Raw genomic sequence first — 24,894 nt, 5'->3', positions numbered from 1 at the left:
ATCAATTCTTCCACCAGAATTAAAAAAATTTATTTATTTTTTTAAACCAGTAACTATGGAAGTTACAGCAGTAGATCTGCATTCCTTATAACACCCTCTGACTGCCTCTTCCCATATGAACTGATTTGGGCACTGCAATGATCATCTGAAGCCCTTCTTTGTGTACCGCCTCCACAAGGAGTCCCGAGGGTGGCAAAAATGGGAACAGCCCATTTCTGCAGTGGCTCCCCATCTGTTGAATGCTGTCCCCAGAAAAGACTCGCCTTCGTTACATATATTTAGGCACCAGGAGAAAACATTTCTCTTCAATCAGATGTTTGGCTGATTAACATTCTATGTCTTTTGTGCGATGGGGGTTATTGGTTTGTATTGGTTTTTACCTTATTATGCATTTCCCTTTCTCAGTTTGTATGTTGTAAACCACCCTGGGATCTTTGGACAAAGGGCAGTATACAAATTTAAGAAATAATGGTAATTTATTGTTCTTGAATTATCTATGTGTTTTTCTCAGTAGGAAGGCATTTGAATCTCCCTCCATTTTTAAAAAAGTGCCAGAAAAGGGAACAGATTACATTAAATCAGCAGCTTCTTTAAGTGAATGAAGTGGATAGAGAGCTCTGTCTGTTTCACCTCTTGCAGCCTAGCTAAGTATTACCTTGTTCACCAAACCCCAGAAGCACCCAAGCAGTACAGAAAGAAGGAAGAGTTGTGTGGTGGTGGTCTGCATACCATCTTAGCAAGACACTTCTATAATGACATTCTTAGGTCTGAAGGAAATTAAGTTAGAAGAAGACAAACCAAAGACTATGGATATGGTGTGTCTCCAGTGCCATGCATTTCTGAACAATACCTTTTGGCTGGGACCTGGCCAGAATTATTCTTCACACAGAAGACCTTCCTTGTCTGCATGCCCACTCCACAGGTGGGCTCACCATTCCAGTTAATGGTAGCATTCAGAGCTGTTACCAAGATGTTTTCTGAACAGGGACTCCATGTTGATGTTTCCCAGTAGATCTGGTTGCAAGCGTGCTCGTTGCATGTACGATATTCTTCTAGTGCATGATTAGGAGGGCATGACTTTCCACCTGTATAGAATAAAAGCAACAGTGTGTAGCAGTGTGTGTGTGTGTGTGTGTGTGTGTGTGTGTGTGTGTGTGTGTAAAACACTGGTTGCATTCCTGCTGCAATAAAGGATCTTCCAAGAACTAGTACAGGTAACTCCCCATTTGCGTGGGGATTGTGTTCTGGGTTACAGTGTGCATTGGTGGGGTGCGTGTAAGCCCGCCCTATTCTGGGGCAAAAAGTGGTGTGCATGTCATCCATCACATGTGCCTTGAATGTGAACAAAATGAAAGTTGCCTGTATTGCACAATGCTGTGTTCAGTCACACACAAAAGGACAATTTCCCCAACTTATGATACTAGTTTCACGATCCTATGACTTATAATCAAGTATTGCTCAATTGCCCTTTATTTGAGCCATACATTATTATAAGTCATAAGCATCCACTCTGGAAGCCTATGCACATTGACTTAAGCTTCAGAGACACATGGCAGTGCTTTCAGTATTCCATGTACAGAGACCCAAAACTGGCTGACAAAGAGCTGACAAAGAGCACTGAGGTAGCAATGAGTAGCAATGACAACAGTCATGATGGAGCTAAGACTGGGATCTGAACATGTTATCACTACAGTGAGCTGCTGCCCTCAAGTAGCAGCCCTGGGATACAGGACCCGACGCATACTCTGTGGAATACTCACAGGATCTGTTGTTGATTTTTTAATCTGTAGGCTAAGTTACAAAGAAGCAGAAAGTAGCAGAAAATGGAGCCACACAGATCCAACTCTGAATTTGGTATGAGTTGATAAAACTGAATTCCCTAGCTGGTGATTAATTATAGTTCTATGAAATACCAAACATCAAAGAAACTTGGAGAAAACTATAGATGCACAAGCTTATCTTTATTGCCATTGCTTTCCTGAGGCTGCAGTGTTCAAATGACCATATAAACAATACCACCACCACCACTTACAAAGGGGGGGGGGGATAGTGAGGCAGAGACAAGCACCAAGTAAATTAAGCGCCTACTGAAACACAACCATCCTTTGTTCTGCATACTTATTGAAAAATTTAGTGATATAATTCCCATTGGAAAACTGTAATTTCCAAGTTCTTAAGCTGTTCTTATGGAGGAGAAAAAAAGTTCAAATTGTTAAATTTCATTCCCTAAGCTGCCCAGCTGATGCCATTTTGCACCAACAAAGTGCAAACTGCATGTCTTGTAGACGTGAAGGTACTATGTATGGCCTTTTGCATAAAAAATAGGAAAAAGATGGTCCAGAATGCCACCCAGAAGGTGTTTCCATCCCTAAGAATTCATCTTGAAAATGCATACCTATGAATCCGAAATGCCATAATCCAAAATGATGATAGGCATTCACCTAGGGGTTGTATAAATTTGTAGTCCAGGGTTTAAGAAGCTGGCACCCTCCAGGTGTGGAATTCCAAGTCTCATCAGCCCCAGCCAAGATAGTCAATGACCAGAGAAATGATAATTTCATTTATGGATCACTTCCCATGAGGCATCCTGAAGCAACTCACAATATAAAAACATATAGTTCAGTTGATTAGAGTGTGGTGCTGATAATGCAGGTTCGATCCCCATATGGGACAGTTGCATACTCCTGCAATGCAGCGGGTTGGACTAGATGTTCCTCAGGATCCCTTCCAACTCTATAATTCTATGATTCAATTATATAAAATAGTTTCTAGTTTCACATTTAAAAAACAACAACAACAATAAAAGCCCCTGATCTAACTAGCATTGTTCTGTTGGTCCACTTTATCAATACTTGGCAACACTGCATAAACTGCTTTTCATTGCCTCTTCTAAACCTTCAAAGTCACTGTACTGTTTTCAGACATATTTGGGGCCATTAAAAGCTAGCACATTACCCTTCCCTAAATCCATAAGTTGGGTAAAGTAGAACAAACAGGTCACCACTAAAGTCAAATGGAATGATCTTGAAATTACATATTCCAGACTTTAATTATCCCATGCCCCTGCAAAGGAATTAACCTATGAAATATTTAATGTGTAATTCAATATTTAAGTATTCCAATATGTGCATTCATTTTTTTAATGATACACTTAAGTTTTCACAGAAAAATATTTGGCCCTAGCTAAACACTGTTTCCTCCACTGTGTCTTTAGCTTGCTTTCTCGGATTTATGGCTCTACAGTTACCATCAATATTATTAGGAACATGCATCATCATTTAATTAATTTTTCTATGTAAATTTATCTGTTTAAAAATCAAATATTCTGATATATTAAAAAGCTTCATTAACTCATGGCTTCAATGTTATCAGATACAATTTGGAAACAGAATGGATTAATGAATATTTGTACAGAGCTTTGTAGGTGAAAATTCTTTTCAAGTGATAAAGATTATTAATTACTCATATTTCACTGGGGCTGGGGACTAATCCAAACAGTTCTCTAGGAAAATGTGGAATTATACATGACCTTGAGGAGGCACAACTCATAATCACTCCTCACCACACCGAAATATACATAATATTTGCATGCTATATTTTGTCTTTAAAAAAATGTTAATCTAATAATCCTAGGCATGTGCATTCATAACTTTGCTCTTTCCCAATTGCATTTTTGGGGTGTTTTTAACTGATCACAGGGGGCCACTATTCAACTGCTAATGCAGCACCCATCCGCTGCTAAGTTTTGAAGATTTTGATGCTGGCGAGAGAACACGCTATGGTTATATTAAAAATAACACATTTCAACACATACAGCCATGAGGAAAGCTAAAGTATAAGGCAGAGTTTCCAGAACAGCTCTTCAAGTTTTTAACATCCACCTCAGATATTTGGTATTGTAGCATTCCGGGCCATATCTTAAGCAATGTCATAAGAAAGTAATGTTATTCATTTGCAGTCTGTTACTGGTTCAAGGACTCAAAATAGTTTGAAAGCATATCATTCAAGAGGGAAAGTCTTATCCTCAATGAATAAGGAAGTACCAAAAGAGACTCCCATGGTTCTGGTATATACAGTTCCTAACCTTGCCATGACACAGGAAGTCTGTAAAGAAAACAAAGAAATAGCCATAAGAGATGTGCTGTTCACCTTCTCCTGGTAATGCCAGTATTGACCTCGTTCTGCTTTGCCTGCCTTCAGCATTTTTACTGGTGCATGAGTGAGAACAAGATGACCACTGTGACCATTCAGTCACAACACAGTCCATTCCACACGGTACTTCACATGTTATGGTCTTGGAAGGCGAAGGGGAGTCTGCACAGAGATCACCTGACACATCCTCACCTAAAATCAACACAAAATGGGAAGAGAAAAAGAAGAAGCCCGTGTTAAGAATATGACCACTTTAAAAAATATGAGTAGTTGGAGAAATATGAAAGCATGGCAGGGAGAGGACTTTGATTGGTTCACAGAAGTACTGCAGAAGGGATGCCAAGGTATGCTTCACGTGTGCACTTCATACCCTCTTCAATTACCAAACCTCATGGGCTTCTTTTGTTCTTTATGATCAGACTTCTGGGATTTGTCCTTATGGAAACACTACCAGTGGGAGTCCTTTGCTGCCTGGTCTAGATTAGAGGACTTTTGTAGAATGTGCGAGAACACATTCTTGTCCACCTTGCATCACATTCACAATAATTAAAACTTTATTATTTTTCATGTGACATTTGGAAAATGAAAAACAGGCCACAGGCAGCCCTATGTCTTAGGCCAATCGCTCTTCATGATATCTAATGTAACTAACCCTACATTCCAAACATCATTATGCTGCATGATCCTGTGCCATCACTGCACCTAACTTGCTGCTACTGGCACTACAAGAAAATATACAGCATGTTAAGAAATGTCTTAACCTGCACTAGTTGTTATGAAGGAAGGGAGAAGTAACTGTTAGGTAGATTTGTAGCTGGTTGACAGGCTGAACTCAAAAGGTGCTCTTGAATCGTTCCTCATGGACGATTCACTGGGGGGGGGAGTGACAAGTGGGGTGCTGCAGGGTTCTATCCTGGACCTCTGGTTGTTCAACATCTTTATAAACAACTTAGATGAAGGAATAGAGGGGATAATCTTCAAATTTTCAGATGACACCAAACTGGGAGGGGTAGCTAATGCCACAGAAGATGAAATCAGGATTCAAGATGACCTTAACAGATTGGAGAACTGGGCTCAAACTAACAAAATGGATTTCAATAGGGAGAGGAGATATCAGACATTCAAAGGAGGCACCTGGGCCTCATGGAAAATAAGAATCTCATAATGACTGAGGCCCTGTCTCTGCAAATGCAACAGCTGTTACTCAGTTCCGCCTCCATCTTGAGGTGAAACAAACAGGGTGCTTTTGTAGGGGGAATAAATACAAACTGGCCATTGTCCTAATTAACAAGTACTGTACTTCAGAATTTTTCTCATGGGCAAATATGGCTAACGTTACTTCATATATTTCTCCTAATGTTTAGTTCCACCCCAGATGCCCTCTTATTCTCAAACATCTGTGTTTGCCCTCAGCTCTCCTATGCACACCAGCAGATGGCCTCCTCAGTTTCTTTCCTTCTGTTTTGTATAATTTAGAAAAGATGCTGAAGAATTTCTTCAACATTTTCATAAAAGCTGGATATTCAGTATATAACTGATATTTATGAAGTGTTGAGGAAATCATGTCTAGTGAGCTGCAAGCCTTAAGCAGATATTCAATAAATTATTTCCTTTTTTAAAAAAAAAAATGCTTCAACACTAATAGAAATGCACATATTAATCTGGAAGGGTAACGGAAATACTTGTGGTTTGTCAAACATAACCCTTGCTACACTCTGACACAACATTAACACATGTGCAAATATATAAAAAGGGCAGGGAAAGAGACTTGCTCATGGGCTATGGAATCTTGGATGATTCTCATGTTTGAATTCTTTAAAAGCTCAAATCTCAAACCCCTTATGAACAACATTCCCACTCTGAATGCTCCTCCTTTTAGGATACCTGCAAAGCGTTCGTTATCTTTAATGAACCCAAGACCAAACCAACAAGATCAATCATTTAAACATGGAGTGGGGGGGGCAATAAAACTTAGAACTGCAACTGCAGAAGAAAACCATCTCTTCATTGGAAACTAGAGTTGTGATTACCATGAAGCTGCCTGCCAAAGAATTATAAAGCTGAGGGTAAAGCTTTCTATTGCTTTTGTGGGGCAACATGCATATACCAGCTTGCAAATGAGTGGAAATCAGTGGAAGTGCTTAAAGCTGTCAATTGTGCAGCAGTAATTTCTGCATTCATATTCCTAAATGAGGACAGCCTCTTAGTCCCCGAAGTATGAATAAAACTTTTCAAGCACATTATGGGGAGTAATAGAGAGAATTGAGCAGGCAATCCCACTACAAGATATGTTCTATATATATATGCATGCCTCTGCTGATCAGACAAAATTTGACTTGCCTAATCGCTATACTATTATTCTAGCCTGCCGAAAGATGAATTAAGTTTGAAAATCCCTCTCCTACAGGAACACATCTCATCATGAATGAGTATCAATCTTTTCTGTGACGTGTTTGGAAAGATTCTCTCACTGCATCTACCTCTATTCAATCATTCTCTCTGAATGGCCCATTTCAGTAGCAGCACTCTGTGTGTTCAACACTGAGCTGACAGCTGAGCAAGCTAAGGGTTTGGGATTGGGGAGAGAAGAGGAACTCTTAAACCGCGCACCAATTATGTGCTTGCCTCTACAAGTCATGCTAGCATTATAGTCTTTGCAAGCATTTTGACATCCTGTCTGTATGGCAGTTGTTACCACATCTCAGAGAACTGGGGTCAAGGTGGAAGTTGTGAGGAGTCCTTCAAGGAAAAGGTAGGATGAGGAGACAGCAATACTTTAAAGTAGCTGAACTGTGAAAATCTGTTCTGTTTCACCATGTCTATTTACAAGTAATAAACAAAATAGTCAGTTCCTGTCAGGTTTATGGTTTACAGCAGACAGAAGACTTACTTCCATCTCTTCTTTTTCACTCATAGTAGAATGAGTTGCCCATATTTAACACTTGGCTCAATCTGTGTGGGTGGTACCTACAAGACAGTGGATAGCTTCTGGAAGAGGAACCTAAGTTGGCCTTGGGGAAAATATATGCTTTTGTTTTTATGTAGGAGAAAGAGATGTGATTGAAAATCTATCACTCTTGGAAACATTTTGAATATTTTGGTATGAAAAAAGGGAAGAAAGACTCTCATCCACAAGGTATATTTAAAACCACCCGAGTGAGACTGGATCCTACTGAAAAAAATATAAGTGGATCTTGGGACTCAAGTGATTTCAAGCAATTCTATTCAAGTGTGGTGGGAAGTAAGTTTCCAAATGTGTAACAAGTGCAGAATGCAAAATTTTCTCAAAAGTTTTGTAAGTCTGGGCCATTCTCCCAATGAATTACAGAAATCTTTTGTTTAAAAAGACTAGAAATACAGTAAGCCTGCAACTTTCACAGGGGCTATATTCTGAGGATCATGCCTAAAGCCAAAAGATAGATGGGGGAATTGGGACTCCCACCCCCACCCCATTCTAACAAATGGGTATCCCATAGAAGGGTCCAGTGGTGTGCTTCCCAGATGGGGCTTGGTAAGCCAGGACTCCCCCCCCCCCATGGTGATCTGAGAGGGACTGCCCTGATTTGATGTACGTTATGGGATTAACCCTACTCAATAATCAACCAGCAGTCGGGTTGTGTGATTCAGGGTACACACACAGTGCCTACACCAAGACCAACTTAAAACTGTAATCAACAACATTGTGGCCTATTTTATCCCAAACTAATTGTCCTGCGATTATTTCATCTTCATGATAGTTCTTGGCCGTTCACAGCCTTATTACATCGGCAGCAGTGGTTGCAGCCTGGTGTGGGAGGAGGCAGCACTGGGGCAGGGGGTGTGCACCTGTTTCCCACACAGCCTTGGAGGGCATCATTTCCTTCCCCAGCAGTCACATAGGCTTCCAGTGGTTTGTCCATGATTTTGTCCAGTCAGCTTCCCCACCCACCCTTTTTGTTATGCTAAGGTTCTGCTTGAGAGTGAGCAGAACACGATTAAGACCTTGCTATGGAAGCATCCCCCCTTCATGGCTCACTGCCTTGTCATGGTGAAGGGGCTTGAATAACTCAGAGAAGCTATGATCTATGCTGTGCAGGGCCACCCTAGACAAACAGGTCATAGCCGAGAGTTTAGACTAAATGTGATCCACCTGGAGAAGGAACTGGCAAACCACTTCAGTATTTTGCCAAGAAAACTCAATGGACATAAAAAAGGAGAAGCTTTGAGAAGAAAGTGAGAGTTTCCAAGGCATGCTCTGTTTTCATGATGTCATGGAGTGTTGAACACGACTAAGACGACTGAACAACAAAAATGGAAGCATCGACTTGCCATACTTGGGATCAAGGTTGAATCTGTCTTCCAGACAAATTGGGCCCATCTGGAGGTTTTGCCTTCCTCATAATAATTGTCATAACTTTGGCAAGTAAGGTATTGGGGTTGTATCCTTGGTCAAGGCGGATGTGGGGGGGGGGGGTTGTGTATAGCCAAAGCACATCATTCAATTGTGGGTAGGATTGCGAAAGTATTTTTTCTTAGACGCCTGTCCCTGTTTGTTTCTTTGTTTGTTCCTTTGTTTTTTCCCAAGCACATAAAGCTGAATACACATAAGTTAAATGTGTCAAAGTTGCAGGCTTACTGTTCCAGTGAGAGGTTTATTGGGCAATCTTCAGTCTCACTTCATCATAACATGGTCCTCACCCATTTTCCTATTAATGGGTCATGTAAAAAGGCATTACATTATGCCAAGCATGCCCAAAGTCTGTTTCAGGGTGCCTAATCCAGCCTGCTGGTCGATTTAATCTGGCCCCCGTGGCAGTATATGTCCTGGGGTAAAATCCTTAAAAAAGCTCAGCAACTGCATGATTATGCCACATTGCGACATACAACACTAATAAGGCATTCGTTACTTGCATTTGCTAGTACAGAATCTATTGTCACTTTTAGTCCTGTCTGAAGACAGTCTACATTTTGACAAACAAAGAGACTGAAAGGATAGTAGAAGAAGCAAGGGTAAAAAGGTAAAGGTAAAGGGACCCCTGGCCATTAAGTCCAGTCGTGACCGACTCTGGGGTTGCGGCGCTCATCTCGCTTTACTGGCCGATGGAGCCGATGTTTGTCCGCAGACAGCTTCCGGGTCATGTGGGTCATGACTAAACTGCTTCTGGCAAACCAGAGCAGCGCACGGAAACACCATTTACCTTCCCGCCAGAGCAGTACCTATTTATCTACTTGCACATGAAGTGCTTTCAAACTGCTAGGTTGGCAGGAGCAGGGACCGAGCAATGGGTGCTTACTCTGTCGTGGCGATTTGCACCGCTGACCTTCTGATTGGCAAGCCCAAGGCTCTGTGGTTTAACCCACAGTGCAATCCCACATCCAGGGTGCGTAACAGGGGGCAAATGTGCACACAAATTCAGCTACACATACTTAAAACTTCATTACAGTTGTGGACAGGGTCTAGGTGGATCAGTCAATTGACAGCCCATTCAAATATGCATTTTATTTAATGTACACATTTCTAAATATATTTTATCCAAACAGTTTTTTAAACAATTTTTGAGCCGAGAACTGCACCACAAAATTCAGAGAACTGTGAAATATGAATAATATAATTATGTCCTGATTTGTGTACGAGTCCAAGAGGTGCGAAATAGGTCAGCCCACTTAAAAATGTCAACATGACAAAATCCTCCTTCATTCCTAGTTGGGGATGAAGATTTAAGGTTGAACCAAAGGCTTTTTATCCAAAGCAGGCTTTGAGGAATGTACTGAAGAAAGGAAGATATGGAGGCACCTGCCACTTCCCAGGTGTCCCTAAAGGGCACTCCAAGTATAAACGGCAGCAAGAGCAAGAGCCTAGCAGCACTTGGATCATTGATAATAAAAGCATATGATATACTTCCTGATCCAGCAGATGAGTCAAGTTATGCTAAGCATATCAATATATATCTTCTCCAGGATATATATGGCACGTAGATTCTCTTTTGCCCTGTTACACTAGGAGATATTGGACTATATATAATTCTGCAACTAAGCCCTCAATCACAAAAGACCCTAATTTGCACATAAATGACTCACAGACCTTTTTTTTTTTTTTGTATCTTCTAATGACATGCTGTCCATCAATATTACTCCTTCTATTCATTCATGTCCTCCATGTAAAATAATGAAACAGTCATTAAAATACTATGCTGCTATAAAATTTTATATCTCATTTAAATCTCTGGAAACAATGCCAATAAACCTTGAGTAACTGCTTGTCTATAACAAAGATGTCAGTAGACAGTAGCAAATTTTAAGAGTGGGGAGGAGATGGGGAAATCAAAGTTGCCATTTGCCTGCTTACTAATAGCAATTTCAAATCTTTCAGCGTAAATAGGCTTAACAGGGTAAAAGTATTTCCCCAGACATCTAATTAGCTAATGGAACTGTTACATTTAAACATTTCACAACAACGCCAGAACTGAGGAGTGTAAGATTGATTTGATACAGCCATCTATAAATGTACTCAGCTCTTCGTAATCTCGCCATTGACTTTTTTTCCATGTTGAGACACCAAATCAAACGCTAATAAGTCTGAGTACAGATTTATTCCTCTGACTGCACTGCACGGCCAACGGGAAGGTCTATGTCACACTTCACAGAAAATTTCTACCTGGGCGCTGACTTTTGCTAATGCCAATCCATAGTTAAGAACTTCTGTGAGAAGCATTGTCAGTTTGTCAGTGTAACCAGCAGGGTGAGAAGTAAATCTAATTGCTTTGGCCCCATCACTATTCCAGCAACAGAAAGGGAGAATAAAAAAACAATAATAATAGAAAAGCCAAGAAAAGAACAGCCAAGGCAGGAAATGACAAAACAGAAAACAAGTAGTAAAGACTTAATATGCGACAAAGGGAGAAATAAAACTGCATGCCTGTTTCAGAACACACAGAGAAGAATCAAGGGAACAGGTGATAAACACATGGGATGGAGGAACGGGAACATGGAAGACTCCTCTTTCCTCCCCGAAAAGGGCCATGTGAGGAGAGAAGGTGAAGGAATAACCAAAGCCTTTCCCCCTTCCCTCTCCACAGGGCCATATACCACCAGCTGCCTGTTGGAAGGGAACTTTATGACCTGTGACATGTTAATGGAGGTGTGTGTTAAAATGTGCAGCGATGCTAGTTGTAAACTGCCTTGGAAGCATTTGTATCCTGAAAGGTGGCATATAAAGAGCGGTGATAAATACAGTGGTGCCTCGCAAGACGAAATTAATCCGTTCCGTGAGGCTCTTCGTATAGCAAAGTAGACTGAATGCATAATGTGCAGGTGCCTTCCCTCCCCCCCCCCATTTCTCGTTAATTACAGGTACACCCTCTTGCTCTGACTCCAGATTGCTGTTGGGATTACTGCACCAAACGGGTTTATCCCTGTTGTACCATATATATATATATATATGTATTCCTGTGTGCCTACAAACTTTGGGGGAAAGTTCCCATTAGCGTCTGGCCCAAAATCAATTTTTGAAAATTGTCAGGGCTTTGTCATTCCACACAATGCAAAATTAATTTTAAAAAACCTGCAGCTGTAATATGTAGTTATGGCCACTGGCTTACATGGTTCCAAAAGGGGGTTATACAAATTTCACGGAGAATATATCCATAGGCGCCGACTCCATGGGGCCTGAGGGGGCCCGAGCCCCCTCAAAAATTCGTTTGGGGGGCTCCACCCCCCCCCAAATAATTTAAGAAAATTATTAGTTATATTATGCTTTGTAAAATCACAAAATTATGTTGGTATTTTTTATTTTCCTTGTTTGACGATAGTTACCTTTTAAAATACATTCAGTAATGAGTTAAAACAAAGCCACTCCTGATCTAGAGAGGGGGTGGGGTTGCGGGCTCTCGACCCATCAACAATCTCGCGGGGCTGGCGTCAGCCCCGCGAGAAGCGGGGATTCCCCCTAGCTCATTAATATTCATCGCCCACGGCGGCAGCCAATCGGCTGCCGCAAAGGGCGAGCCCTCACAGGTTCACTTAAGGTGGTGGCAGCCCGGGGCTCGCCCCTTTCGTTCCCCCAGCAGCAGCGGTTTGGAGGTCTTGGGCCCCCCCAATATTTTTTATAAGTCGGTATGGGCCCACGGCCCCCCCCCCAATATTTTTTATAAGTCGGCGCCCCTGAATATATCTATCAGTGGCTGTTAGCAAAGGTGGCTAGACGGAATCCCAAGTTTAGAGGCATTATACCACCAACTAATTTCTAGAGACATCAGTAGTGCTGGTGGTAGCAATTGTCCTTATGCCTGCCTGGCAATCTTCCCAGAATAATCTAGCAGGGTCCCCGTGGAAAGCTAGATGGGAGTTTTGGTCTACCCAAAGGACTTGTCTGATAACTATTAGAACATAAAGCATTTCAATTAAAATCACACAAAACAAAATATAAAGGAAGGAAATAGCTTTCCTAAGTTTTGTTTGTATCAGACCCACTGTATTACTCACTGAACTCCTGCCCAAAGCATATTCTTCATCTTCAGCTGAACAATCTGTGCAAGAGCCTATGAGAGATTTCTATGAAGATGATTTATAGCTACAACATCCACACAAGGGGAATCTCCCCCCAAACGTGTCCAGACACTTGAAAGCCCTGAAAATCTGGTGTGGCAATTGACAAGACACAAAAAGGGGATATTAGCTATACATTGCATCTTGGGATCTTTTTTTAAAAAAGGGAAAAATAGAGGCTGCCCTGGAAAATCAGCCACAGGAGGAGAAGAGTGAAAACTGGAGACATGCCTTTTTTAAACAAAAAAGACTGGCTCTCCATTTCACTGAATCCACTTTTAACTTAGCTAAGTTTAAATACCTGCACAGAAGTTCCCTCTGTTCCTTTGCCATTCAGTGTATCTTCTGTCCTCATTTGTCATAAATTAGGTGCTTCCATTTTTTGGCACCAATTTGTCACTCACTGATTTTCTGCTTTTTTAGCTCCTATGTTTTATGCTGATTTCAGTTGTTGATGTTTTGCTGGGCTTTTTTGTTTTGTTTTGTGATTTGTGTGTGTGTTTATTGTGAATTGCATCTGCATTTTATTGTTTATGCAAATTACAAAGAGAACTTTGTTGGATGGTGGTATGCAAGTGAAATACACAATAATAAATAAATTCTCTCCTCTCCTCTCTTTCTGTTTTTTGAGGGAGGGTTAGCTTTGGCTTGGTTTAATTCTTCTGTCTCTCATTTTCCCTTTCAAATTCTCCTCAACAGTTCTCTTTATATATATTATCCCTCATGTTTGGTATTTTCAAGATGTCAGTACTTTGCCCTATTTCCCTCCCCAGCTTTCACAGTGCAATGCTATGTCCATCTACTCAGAAGTAAATCCTGTTGAATTGAATAGGGCTTGCCCCCAGATCAATAAAGTTAGGATGGCAGTCTTGGTCTGTCTTTTTATAAAAAAATAATAATTGATGATCTGTCACTTTAACTCTGAATTCCTGCTCTTTAAGCATTGGTGGCTACAGTGGCTAATTGTCTTTTGGCTATTATCACTTCATGGATGTCTGCTCATTTTCTTAAATTAACCTTGATAAAACTGAATTTCTTGTAATTCATCAGCAATAAATCTCTGCCTATCCAAGAGTTTCTGAACCTTAATTATCTTATAATCCACCATTCTTTCCAGGCATGTAACCTTGGTGTAAAATTTAGTTCTCTTCATTTTTCACTCCTCAGTTCCAGTCCATGGCTGGATCACATAACATACTAAAACCTTGAAGAAAAAATCCATTACTAAGGTCTCTCTGCCCTTTATGATCCCCATGAAGCTTTTAGTTAATGTTCATCTGCTTCTATCGTCACAGATAACATCTCTCTTCTGTCCTTGATCCTTTCCACCTTGCAAATTGTACTCAGTGTTCAGACAACCCAGCTAACACTGACTGGTTTATACACATAGCAGAATGAGGAGGCATAATGGACAGTGCCACTGCAGGTTGCAGCTGGAGGGTGACACTTTTGTATGGGTCCCAAGTTAAGTACACACAAACACATGTGACTACCAGGAAAAGAAAAACCACCACCAAGCAGCACGTCATGCAGAAAGGTTTTCAGCCCAGCCTGCTCCCTGAAGAGAGAGTTTTCTACCTACAGCCAGTTTTATATTATTTGATTGTGTTTGTGTGTTGCACATCGGAGCATAAAAAATGCAATTCTCTACATGCCTGAAGTGGCACAGCTCACTCTGCCACCTCATTCTGATGCATATGAAAACTAAGATTATTTCCTCAGAGCATTGTTATATATATATATATATATTGTGGATTTTGTTGCCAAATGTCTATCGCTTTGATGCAGGATAGTTGTTATTATTTGATGATGAAGATGGTGATAACTGGGCTGAATATTCCCCGACACTTTTGTGGAAACTTGCTCTTTCAGTTGCACTCTTAGGACAAAGTGCACCTGCTACATCACAACATACGAATGACATTCAAGATTGGAAAGTGTGTGTCCTCACTGGCCATGGAGTGGCGGAGCACCTCTAGTCCTGGCATGGTAGTATAGGATTGCTCTGCCCATGTACATAAAATAATTTACCTACTTACAAGGGAGGGAGCAAATCTAATAGGCTTGCAAATATGATTTGAATTGGTAAAGTTTCTGTTTTCCAAAACACTGGATGATAATGATAATGAATGATTATAAACGCATTGTGGATTTTTCAAGGGAATCAACAACCTTTTTCCAAAACACCTGGGAATCTCCAAAATTAAAGGATAAATGGTTGTGGGAACAACAGGAGCTTTTCTACAATGAAAGAACCAGTATATCTAATACTCAGATTTGGCCCAATCCTGCAACTAATCTGGGTCTGGCATGTACTACTTAACCTGGAATAGTTACTCCTTGGCACCTTTTAACAACACATGCTTTACTTATAAACACAGTGATTAAAAATGGATTAGAAGATTCTAATCCAGATCAGTGGGGGCAGGAAGAGAAAAGAACAGCAACAACCACCATGATGCTCATTGTGTTCAGTGCAGTTTTATTTCAGGTAAGGATGCATAAGGACTACAACCATAGCCATGCAATTTGAAGGCTATTTGGGGTGAAGCAAGAAGCAACACCCAGCATTAAGATAGTAGCATTAAGATCAAGAAGCATTCTGGGCAGAAAACAGAAATCACCTTAAGTATCCCCAATTTTGCCAGCTATAGGCAGAAGAATGTTCTCATCAATATTCAGAATTTAACCAGAAGTTTCATCTTTGCTTAGTCATGCTGGCCACATGACCCGGAAAAACTGTCTGCGGAGCAGACAAACGCCGGCTCCCTCAGCCTGTAAAGCGAGATGAGTGCCGCAACCCCAAAGTCGTTCGCGGACAGGACCTAATGCCTAGCATGGAATCTCTATTCCATAAAATACATGAACCCAAAGTCTACAGTGATGTCAGAAACAAAATTGTATGAAGGCCTTGACATGCAGAAATTTAAGAATAATTCAAAAAAAAAAATTTGAAATGGAAAAAAAATATAGGTGCTTAGTCACCATCTACTGTGAGTGGAAAACCAAGAAAGTAATTTCAGCTAAAGGAATTAACAAGCAGAAACGTGTGACTGGAGTGTACATATGAGATCAATTTGTGCCACTTTTGACAAATTGGGAATGGCTGGCACCCCACGCACAAAGATTTGAATGACAGTGACATTATGTAAAGTAGCTTGCACCTATGCAGGTAAGTTTAATCATGTGCAATACAAACACAGCAACTTGATCCCAGTGTGATGAGAGGCAGCTGCTATCCCATACTATCATCTCCCTGACAAGTACATTACAGGAGGTTTTAGTAAATACTTATAGCTCGCTCACTGGTGTTCATAATTCCTCTGAGATGATTAAATTGTCTAACCCAGATTATCACTGTTATTTAGCAACTCCTCAGCTTGCATTCAATGCTTTGCTTGTTCCACTGAAATAGAAGGAGCCAATTTATGCAGCAGCTCCGTGTGTGTATCAAAACGCACTGCAACAATTGCTATGCTAACACTGGCCCCACCCATTCCTGCCCTGCTCACCAGTGTTGCTGGGGCAATGAACCAGTTCAGAGCAATGGCACAAGTGTGCTTCAGTTACGCTTACTTTTGTGCTTCAAGCTTATTTGTAGGATAGGTGATAGGTCCCAAAATATTTAAATTTAATACTGTCCTCTTTATCTCACTGAGATCCTTCCTTAGATTTATAAAGTGTTTCACTTTTAGCTGAAGACACGCAGACAACACACACACACACACACACACACACACACACACACACACACACACACAATTGAGCCACTATACCACAACATAAATGTTATCTTTCTAGTGTGCTTCTATTTTGCCTCTGAGCCTCAAATTTTAATTACATCATTAATAATTATGCCATCATTTACAGCCCATAGCACATGATTCCTAAGGAGGCATTTAAAGAGTATTAAATACCAAAGCAGCTCCATCTTCTATAACCGGTCTACCGGTTATCTTATAACAACTGTCTAATCCTACACACAATTCAGTTATGATGGCATCTATAAAACCATTCATAGGGATCGATCATTTATGATACTATAAAAAGGAAACAGTCCACCTGGGGAAAAATATTGTTTTTCTTTTCCAAACTTAAGGATGATAAGGATTCTCAAATTCATTCAAGTCTGCCACTGGCACGAACACTTGCTCCTCTTTCAAAAGATAGAATCATTAGACAATTGAAGTGTCCATTAAAACAATACATTCCAGACCTCTGCAATGAAGAAAAATATATGTCCTAACTCCTCCCCATGGCCAGCGGAGGGGGACCAGCAGCAGACATGGCAGCTAGAAAGGAGATCACCCTCAGCATGAAGAGACAGTACTGTCTATGCAGGGCCATCTCTTTCCTCTTTGAAGGGGCCCTGCCAGTTCTCCTGCTGTATGAGGGCCACCACTTCACCACCACTGTCTACTGGGCTGCTCTCCTGGGACTAGCTCCATTTCAGGGACATTCTATTGGTTTATTAGGGAAAGCACATGGTAAATACATTGCATATTCTTTTGATATTTATTTTTCTATTCTCCCTTTCCAATTTCCAGTATATGATTTCCCTCACCCCCACCACTCACCATCACCCATCATTTCCATGGATGCCCTTGATCTCATAACTCATGGTTGCCATTTCTCCACCATTATCCCTCTTTCCCTTCCTATGCTCGCTTCCTTCCTTAACATGCCACTATGTCACCTATTCTCAAAAAGCCATGGCTTGACCCATCTTCCTTCTCCCCCCCCCACCTCACTTCCCTTTTATCCTTCTCTCGCTGCACTCTTGACATCATGCAATTTGGCTTCCACTCTCAGCACTCCACTGAAATTGCCGTTTCCAAGGTGGTCATTTATCTCCACAAGTCTCTACTCAATTCTCATCCTCTTAGATCTCCTCAGTGCAGTTTGTGACTTTCTTTTTGCTTGAATCCATTTATTCCTGAGATCTCTGTCATCACCTGGTTTTACTGCAGTGTTTCTATAGGTGGAAAGCTCTTTCTCTAATTTTTTGTCTATCTGTTAAGGTCCCTCACAAATCAGTGCTCTCATCTATTCTTATTCTGCACAACCCATTCAGGCAAATATTTCACCCTTGGGAAAACATCTAAGAGATTCCAAGGAGAGTAAAGTTTAGTAAATCGCTGAATTCAGTCCAATGATTGCCTACAGCATGGCAAACCAGGACATTTCAATGAAAGTTCAAGAGTTGGATTTTCAATATGATTCTGCATATTTCTGCAGATGCAGTGTATGTAGTGTATGCAATCCTACATACACTTACCAGGGAGTAAGCCCCATTGATGGGACTTACCATACTTTTCTGTCTATAAGACGCCCCCTTGTATAAGACTCCTCCACACCATTTTGGGGACTAAATTTTAAGAAAATGAGGGGAGATGGCCCAAAGTTGTTGAGCCTCTCCCCTCACGCAGCTCTGGGCAGGAAACACTCCCTAGATCATTTCCTGTGCACAGGGGCATCAGGTGAATTTGCGCCTCCTCCAGCCATCTGGTTTGCAGGAGCACAACTTCCCCCAATGCCGCCACTCACGGGAAACGATCCCGTGAGTGCTTCCCATGCACAGTGGCATTGGGTGAATTTGCGCTCCTGCCAAAGAGCTGGCTGGTGGCATGCAGCTTCTCCCCCCAGTGCAGCTGTGGGCAGGAAACACACACACCCCAGATCGTTCCCCGCTTGCTGTGGCATCTGGGGAAGCTGCGCTCCCACCAACCGAATGGCTGGCGGCACGCCGCTTCTCCCCCCGCCATTCTACTATCAGTTTATTGGACGACCCCAGTTTTCTGACGTGATTTTTGAGTCAAAAAACCTCATTCAATACACGGGAAAATATGGTACTTCTGTGTAGACATGAAAAGACTATGTTGTAACACAGCAAAGTGAAAGAACTGCATGCCCAATAGGACTTTGGGCTTATGTTCTGCAGCCCTCCTCCACCCTCAATTCATGTGAAGAATGGCATACTATTTATTTTTGTATTCCAGCCACATCACATAACAGGTCCTTAGGACTAAAAAACCCCAAACCCAAACCCAAATAAGTTGCAAAGCAACTAACATTTACAACAAAAAACTCTACCACATTAATGATTAAAACCCATCTAAAAGCCACAAGAACTTGAAGGAATTCCAAAAGGTGTGGGTGATATCACATGGAAGGAATGGCATAAACGGGGGTGGGGGTGGGGGAGTCAAAACCAGACATGAAAGAAAATGCTATGGGTATGTCTAAATGACCTCTCTTTAGGTTGTGGACCATGTATTATTACGATATGTATTGTATCCGGGGCGTTCATGTTCATTTAGAGACACGTGTTGTGGTACTATAGGAATCTATTAGGGGGCAGTTTGGCAGCCATATTCCTGTCAGGGAATGAGTTAGCAAGTCACTGACATAACTAAGTTTCAAAAGATAGGCATAATATCCGAGGCAACATGAGTCACAATCACATGTTTGCATCTTAAATGGTGCCCTTCCATTGGCAGAAAGCTGTTTAATCTAGCAGAGTCTTCCATTCATGGGAAAGTGGTGTGATTTCTTTCTGGCTAATCTGAATGCCCCTGTGCCCCCCGCCATCAGCTTAAGGGGGCTAGGAGATCCTTTGGAGCAGCATGGTAGGTAGACCAGGGGACTGAAGAAAAAGGGTTTTGAGAGAAACAGCTCTGGCTCTCCAATTTTCCTCTGTCTGCATTTGAGCCTTTGGTGCTGTCCCAGAGAGCTTAGGTTTTGGATTATACAAACATTTTCAGTGCTTTTTAAACTTGTCCACGCGTGTGCTACAGCTGTTTCTAAAAAGTAACCATGTTCCATGGTTATATACTGTGACACATTAGACCAAGAGGTTTGCTTTGCTTTGAACATGAGTACCGTATTGGCCCGAATATAAGCCACACCCAAATATAAATCACACCTTTAAAATTCCACAGGCAGTCACACCCCTTCCGTTTTACCGTATGTCTGCTTCAGCAGTGATATCATAAAAGCTAATTTTTGTAAGGTTGCAAATTTAAGCTGCACTTAAATTTTCACAGTCAGAATTTGGGGGGAAAGCTGAGGCTTATATTCAGGCCAATACGGTAAATGTGAGAACTTGTGACTGACTATCATAGTACTGAAGAAAACCAATGTTTGGTCAAAGCATGCTTGGTGTTGTTGTTTTTTAATATACATCGTTGTTTATCATATACCAGCATTTGTCTGTCTATTTTTCATGTATCGAGGCATTTGTTTTTCATTACTGTAGTTATAAAATGTGATAAATTTAGTTGTATAATATTTGAGGGGTTTTTCTTTAATTGTACTGATTGCATTCCCCAATTTGTTTGCTCTTTTGGTCCAGCATCCTGAACAATGCACACTATTCAAATGTTGCAGTTCCACATGTTATTCTGAGTTAAAACAAACACATAAAATCAATAAAATCAAATAAAAATCAAATGAGTTCTACCATTTTAAGCTCACCATAGTGCTGGTGGTAGAAATTGTGTTGGTTTTCCACAATGGAAGGGGGACATTAAAGGGTGTCTTAAAATGTACCCTAGCCCGCCCCCCGCAACACACTAATGAAAAAAGTAATAATCTTTCTATAACTTAAGGGGAGGGAAAAGCCACTTCCACTCATTCAGATATTAAAATGGAGAAGTGTTATTTGATGGCAACTGCTTTCTACAGGATATATTTCCCACTTGCATGTTCAAGAAATGAGAACGTGGGCAGGGAAAAATATTAAAACCTTCAGTATTAATAAATATTTCCCAAGCTAAGTATTTTGTGACAAACCTCCTAATAGATGGTGTTCAAAATTCAGAGCACATCGGCGAGCATGATTACATTACTGTCTCCAATTTATTTCTCTCCTCTCATGCATGACAATAAAATACTACCTTTGAACTTTTATGTAGCATAGCTGAGTGAATTGAGTCCATGCAGGCACACAAAAAATATAATAAAGCTTTTACTAATTCTATAAATTATTGAAGCCCTCACACAGCAAATAGAATCTTGCTGTCTTCATGCATTCTTAAACTCTGACTTGGCAATATATATTTATATAGTGTATGTTGCTTGTGCTTCTCTGGGTGTGTTTTTTAACAGGTAGCTCAGAAGTGCAGCATTGGAGTCCCAGCTTCCCTCCTAACTCTGAAGCTGGGGGGGGGGGGGAGGCGGACGGGGACAAGTCCCAGGCCCAGAGCACCACAAAATTTTGCTTGGCCTTTACTCTGTAAAACAGGGTAACCTCATGTATGAAACCTGACACTTTGAAATAAATTTAGCATAGTATGAGCTCTGGAATCATGCAGATTTGGGTATTTCCCCCAGCCATTGGACTGTACTATCATACTGTATCATTACTATATTATACATAAGAAACACTACAGTCACTACAGGACTGGATTTGTCCTCTCATAGTACAGGGGTGTTTTGTAATATACCTTTCTCATTGCTAAGTTTCCTCTTCCTTTGTCGCATCAAGCTAGATTGTTAAGTAATAGGAGCTATGCAGTAATTGGGCGTAAAAAAACTAATAAACTGACTAGGGAGCTGATGCACATGTACAGAAGAATATAAAATGACTGGACCACATCATGTAGTAGTTAATACAGTCAAAGCAACCATAAATGCAACGTAACAGGAAATGCAGTACTAAACTGCAGATAAGATTACTGGCACAATCTCCTTTTTCATCCGAAAGGTCACGTAGCACATGAGATTTAGTCTTACTGATTTGGAATGCAAAATAACTCCTACTCTGAGGAACCTCAAAATCATTTACAGAGATGGGTAGGTTAACACAACCATTAGGTTCTGTTCTGATGTTTTGTTTTGCTTGTTTTCTTGTTTGCACTCTGAACACATCACTTAATTTGAAAGAAAATGTAAGGAACAACTATTTGATTTTGCAAAAATGTTTGATTTCTGATTATACTTAGGACAAATTGCCTCTTCCATGGATCAGGATTAATCTGCATTGAGGATCAAATGGCACTAGCTCTGGGTACATTTTTTTTAAATAAAAAAAATCATAGTTACGATCATGGATTCTCTGAGCACACACTGAATTCATCTAGAACTGTAACATAACCATCCTTCAACGAAGACTGTTAGATGTAAGAGGCCGAATTGACATTGCTGCCCCTTGCTTTCCAAGTGTTGTATATTGGTTAGCAAGTGCAAAACATCTGTATTCCTTCCCAATTTCATTTACTTTTATACTTATTTGAATTGTTCCTCTTGCTTCCTCTTTTGCCTATGCTAATTGTTGTCATTGTTTTCGATTGTGGCATATTCGACTGCGATTTCCCCCTTACCTCGTGTCAAGAAATGCATGGCTGATTGGTTGAAAACACCACACACCATTTTTTTGCCCTGGCATTATAATGGCACCTTCCATCCTGCCACAGTTTGAACTGAAGTTCCACAACAAGAGGCTGCTGGAGGGGGAAACGTACATGTTTTTATAGATGAGCTCATTGTGGAGGGCTGGGAGTGGCTGTTTCAAGGCCAGACACCATACCCCTGAAGAAGCTGAACTACATATTAGTCACAGAAAAACCTGCCAACAGCCAATTTCCTGATGAGGTTCCACAAGCAAAGTCCCAGCAGCAGAATCAAAACTATCTGCTCAGGCCCCTTTCCCGTTCAGTTTAAAGATATCTGCACTTGGAATCGGGCATCAGTGCCTGTATTGAACCTAGCCAAACAGAGCTGATCAATGTGGAAGTTGAAAGGGATTTCTCTGTTGAACAAAACATATCTGTAGAACTGACACTAGTTCTAGTTCAAGCTGCATAAATGAGAAGGACTTTAGTGCTGAGAGGAAAACTTCCTTGCTGGGCTCCTATTGTAATGAGAACTCTGCCTTTGTGAATCCAGAATAAATCCTCTCTCAGAAAAGATTTTCAATGATGCTGAAATATGTAATTTAAGACATACTGAAGAACACTAGCTCTCGTGGGCAGCCTTTTATCTGCAGCTCACCTTCATTTGAAGCTTACAGAGGGGATTAAATTAATCAGATGATTATACGGAGCGTTTCACCAACATCACTTTTCATTTCGCTTTCAACCAGCTTTACAATGCACTCATGTATCTTGAAAAAAAAAGTATGGAGACACAAATGTGGAAGCAGAAGGAAAAACAGAGCAGGTTACTGAAAGTTTCAACATACTGACTCAATCCAGTGAATTTGCTTTGGCAAATAGATCTTGAGGAGAGGATTATGTTATGATAGTAGAATACGTTCAGCACTTGATAGGGTTATTACGAAGCTGGGGGGAAATGCCAATTTGAGTTCCTATGAGAAGGGGTGAGATACAAATATAATAAAATAATAATCCTCTTTTATCTCCTTCTTTGTATGCCTCATACTGATCGGAGAAATGCTAATCAGCTGAACAGTACTGGGAACTTTAGGTGTCATCAATCCAGGGAGCAGTACACGTAACTTCATGAATGGATAGGCACTGAGTTCAGGTGGGTGTGTTAAGCAGCTGAAATGGATTGTCAAATTGTCTAGGAACTAGATCTTAGGGAGGACCACAGCTCGGAGGCAGAGAACATGGGTATGCATACAAACAGTCCCAGACTCAGTTCATGACACAGAATCATAGAGTTGTAGAGTTGGAAGGGACCCCGAAAATCAACTAGCCCAACCTCTAGCAATAGCAGAAATATGTAGCTGTCCCATACGGAGATCAAACCTGCATGCTTGGCATTATCAGCACCATGCACTAACCAACTAATTTATCCTGATACAGAACAACTCCAAGCAGGGCTGGCAAAGACTCCTGTCTGAAACCTCAGAGATCTTCTGCCAGCCAGTACAGCCCAGAGGCAGTCAAAGTTGTGCCCTTCCAATAGCAGTAACTTATACTCCCATCAGCCTAAGCCAGCATGGCCAATGGTCAGCACTGATGCAAGTTATATAGTCCAATATTGTCTAGAGGCCACCATGTTGGCCACCATTGGTCTACACACAATGCTAAGCTAGATGGATCAATGGTCTGATTCAGCCTCTCCCAATGTTCCTAACTAGAGGAGGCATCATCAGAAACTAGTCCCTCCACTGAAACTCAACATGATAAAAAAAAATGAGTACTGCAATCCTGAATTAAACTTACATCATTGTAGCCTGAACTGGTCTCTTTGTATTTTATTATTGTAGTATTGCTTTTGTTTACTTGACACAACACAAATTGCAACATATTTCAAAGGAGGATGTCTCAGAGCAGCGCACAAGCACAATCCCCACTTGCCTGTTACCTTGAACACCAGTAGCTTGAGGAAAGACACAGCAACAAAGCCTGTGCAAAACAGGGGAAGGGCTGCCCTCCAGCAAGCACTTAGACCATTTAAATTTCACTGGCTTCAATGGTAGCCTAACTGTGCAGGATGGTTGCCTTTGATTACATGGTATAACCCATACTTAACATGAACACAAGCTTCACATTAAACTCAGCAGCATTTATTTATTTATTTATTTATTTTTAAAAAGTAGGCTGTCAGATGCCAAAGCAGTGCAAGTCTAGTATCTCAACCCTGCACAAGTCTAAACTCCAGACTCACATGCACTACTGGGACATGAAGCCTACAGCCTCCAATGTCAAGGCTCTTCATTATTGCCTACTAAGTTAACTTAGTAAAATGCCATGAAACTAAGAAAAGGTATTATACAGACTTAATCACATACCATACTACAAGAGTAAGAAAGTTTTACTTCATCTGTATTGCTAAAATTACTGTTACCTGACCTGAGTCAATGAAATGGATCAATAATCATACCTAATACTAACTAGGGATATTAAAAACTGCCTGTCTCATAACTGTAGATTTAGCTGTTTACTAAGCAAGGAAATTAAAGAGATAGTAGTTAGTCCGGCCATTATCCACTACTTTCTTGGGCAGAAGATACTTAATAAAATAAGCAAAATATTCTACTACATACGTATTCCTTTGTGTACTGACTATTACTTTATTTATTTCAAAAAACTTAAATATTGCTTGATCATAAGAGAAAACTCCCAATCAATTTTCCACTTTGATATTATCTGCCTTTCTCTTTCCATTGACTTAGCTTGGTGCTACAGCACAAGCTTTGCAAGCAGAGCAGCTCTGGGGGTTGTAGAAATGCGATCTGTTTTCTCTTCCACTGACACTTTGTGACATTTTCAGATTTAGAAACTGAGATATGTATGCTAGGAGCTA

General features: G+C 40.8%; 1 protein-coding gene across 9 annotated transcripts in view; it reads right to left on the bottom strand.

The window, feature by feature from the left end:
* Positions 1-24,894, bottom strand: part of THSD7B (thrombospondin type 1 domain containing 7B) — a 616,280-nt gene that overhangs the window by 144,181 nt on the left and 447,205 nt on the right. For all 9 annotated transcript variants that reach the window (XM_081870551.1, XM_081870552.1, XM_081870547.1 and 6 more), the window contains 2 exons: positions 4,150-4,344; positions 851-1,085 (listed from right to left, as the gene is read on the bottom strand). In XM_081870551.1, the coding sequence (XP_081726677.1) occupies positions 851-1,085; positions 4,150-4,344 (430 nt within the window). The remainder of the gene's footprint in view (positions 1-850; positions 1,086-4,149; positions 4,345-24,894) is intronic.

The sequence above is a fragment of the Podarcis erhardii genome, assembly GCF_964252035.2.
Source record: "Podarcis erhardii genome assembly, chromosome: 1".
Classification (NCBI taxonomy): Eukaryota; Metazoa; Chordata; class Lepidosauria; order Squamata; family Lacertidae; genus Podarcis; species Podarcis erhardii.
Note: the sequence above shows the minus strand (reverse complement) of the source record. Positions and strands in the feature narration are given on the sequence as shown.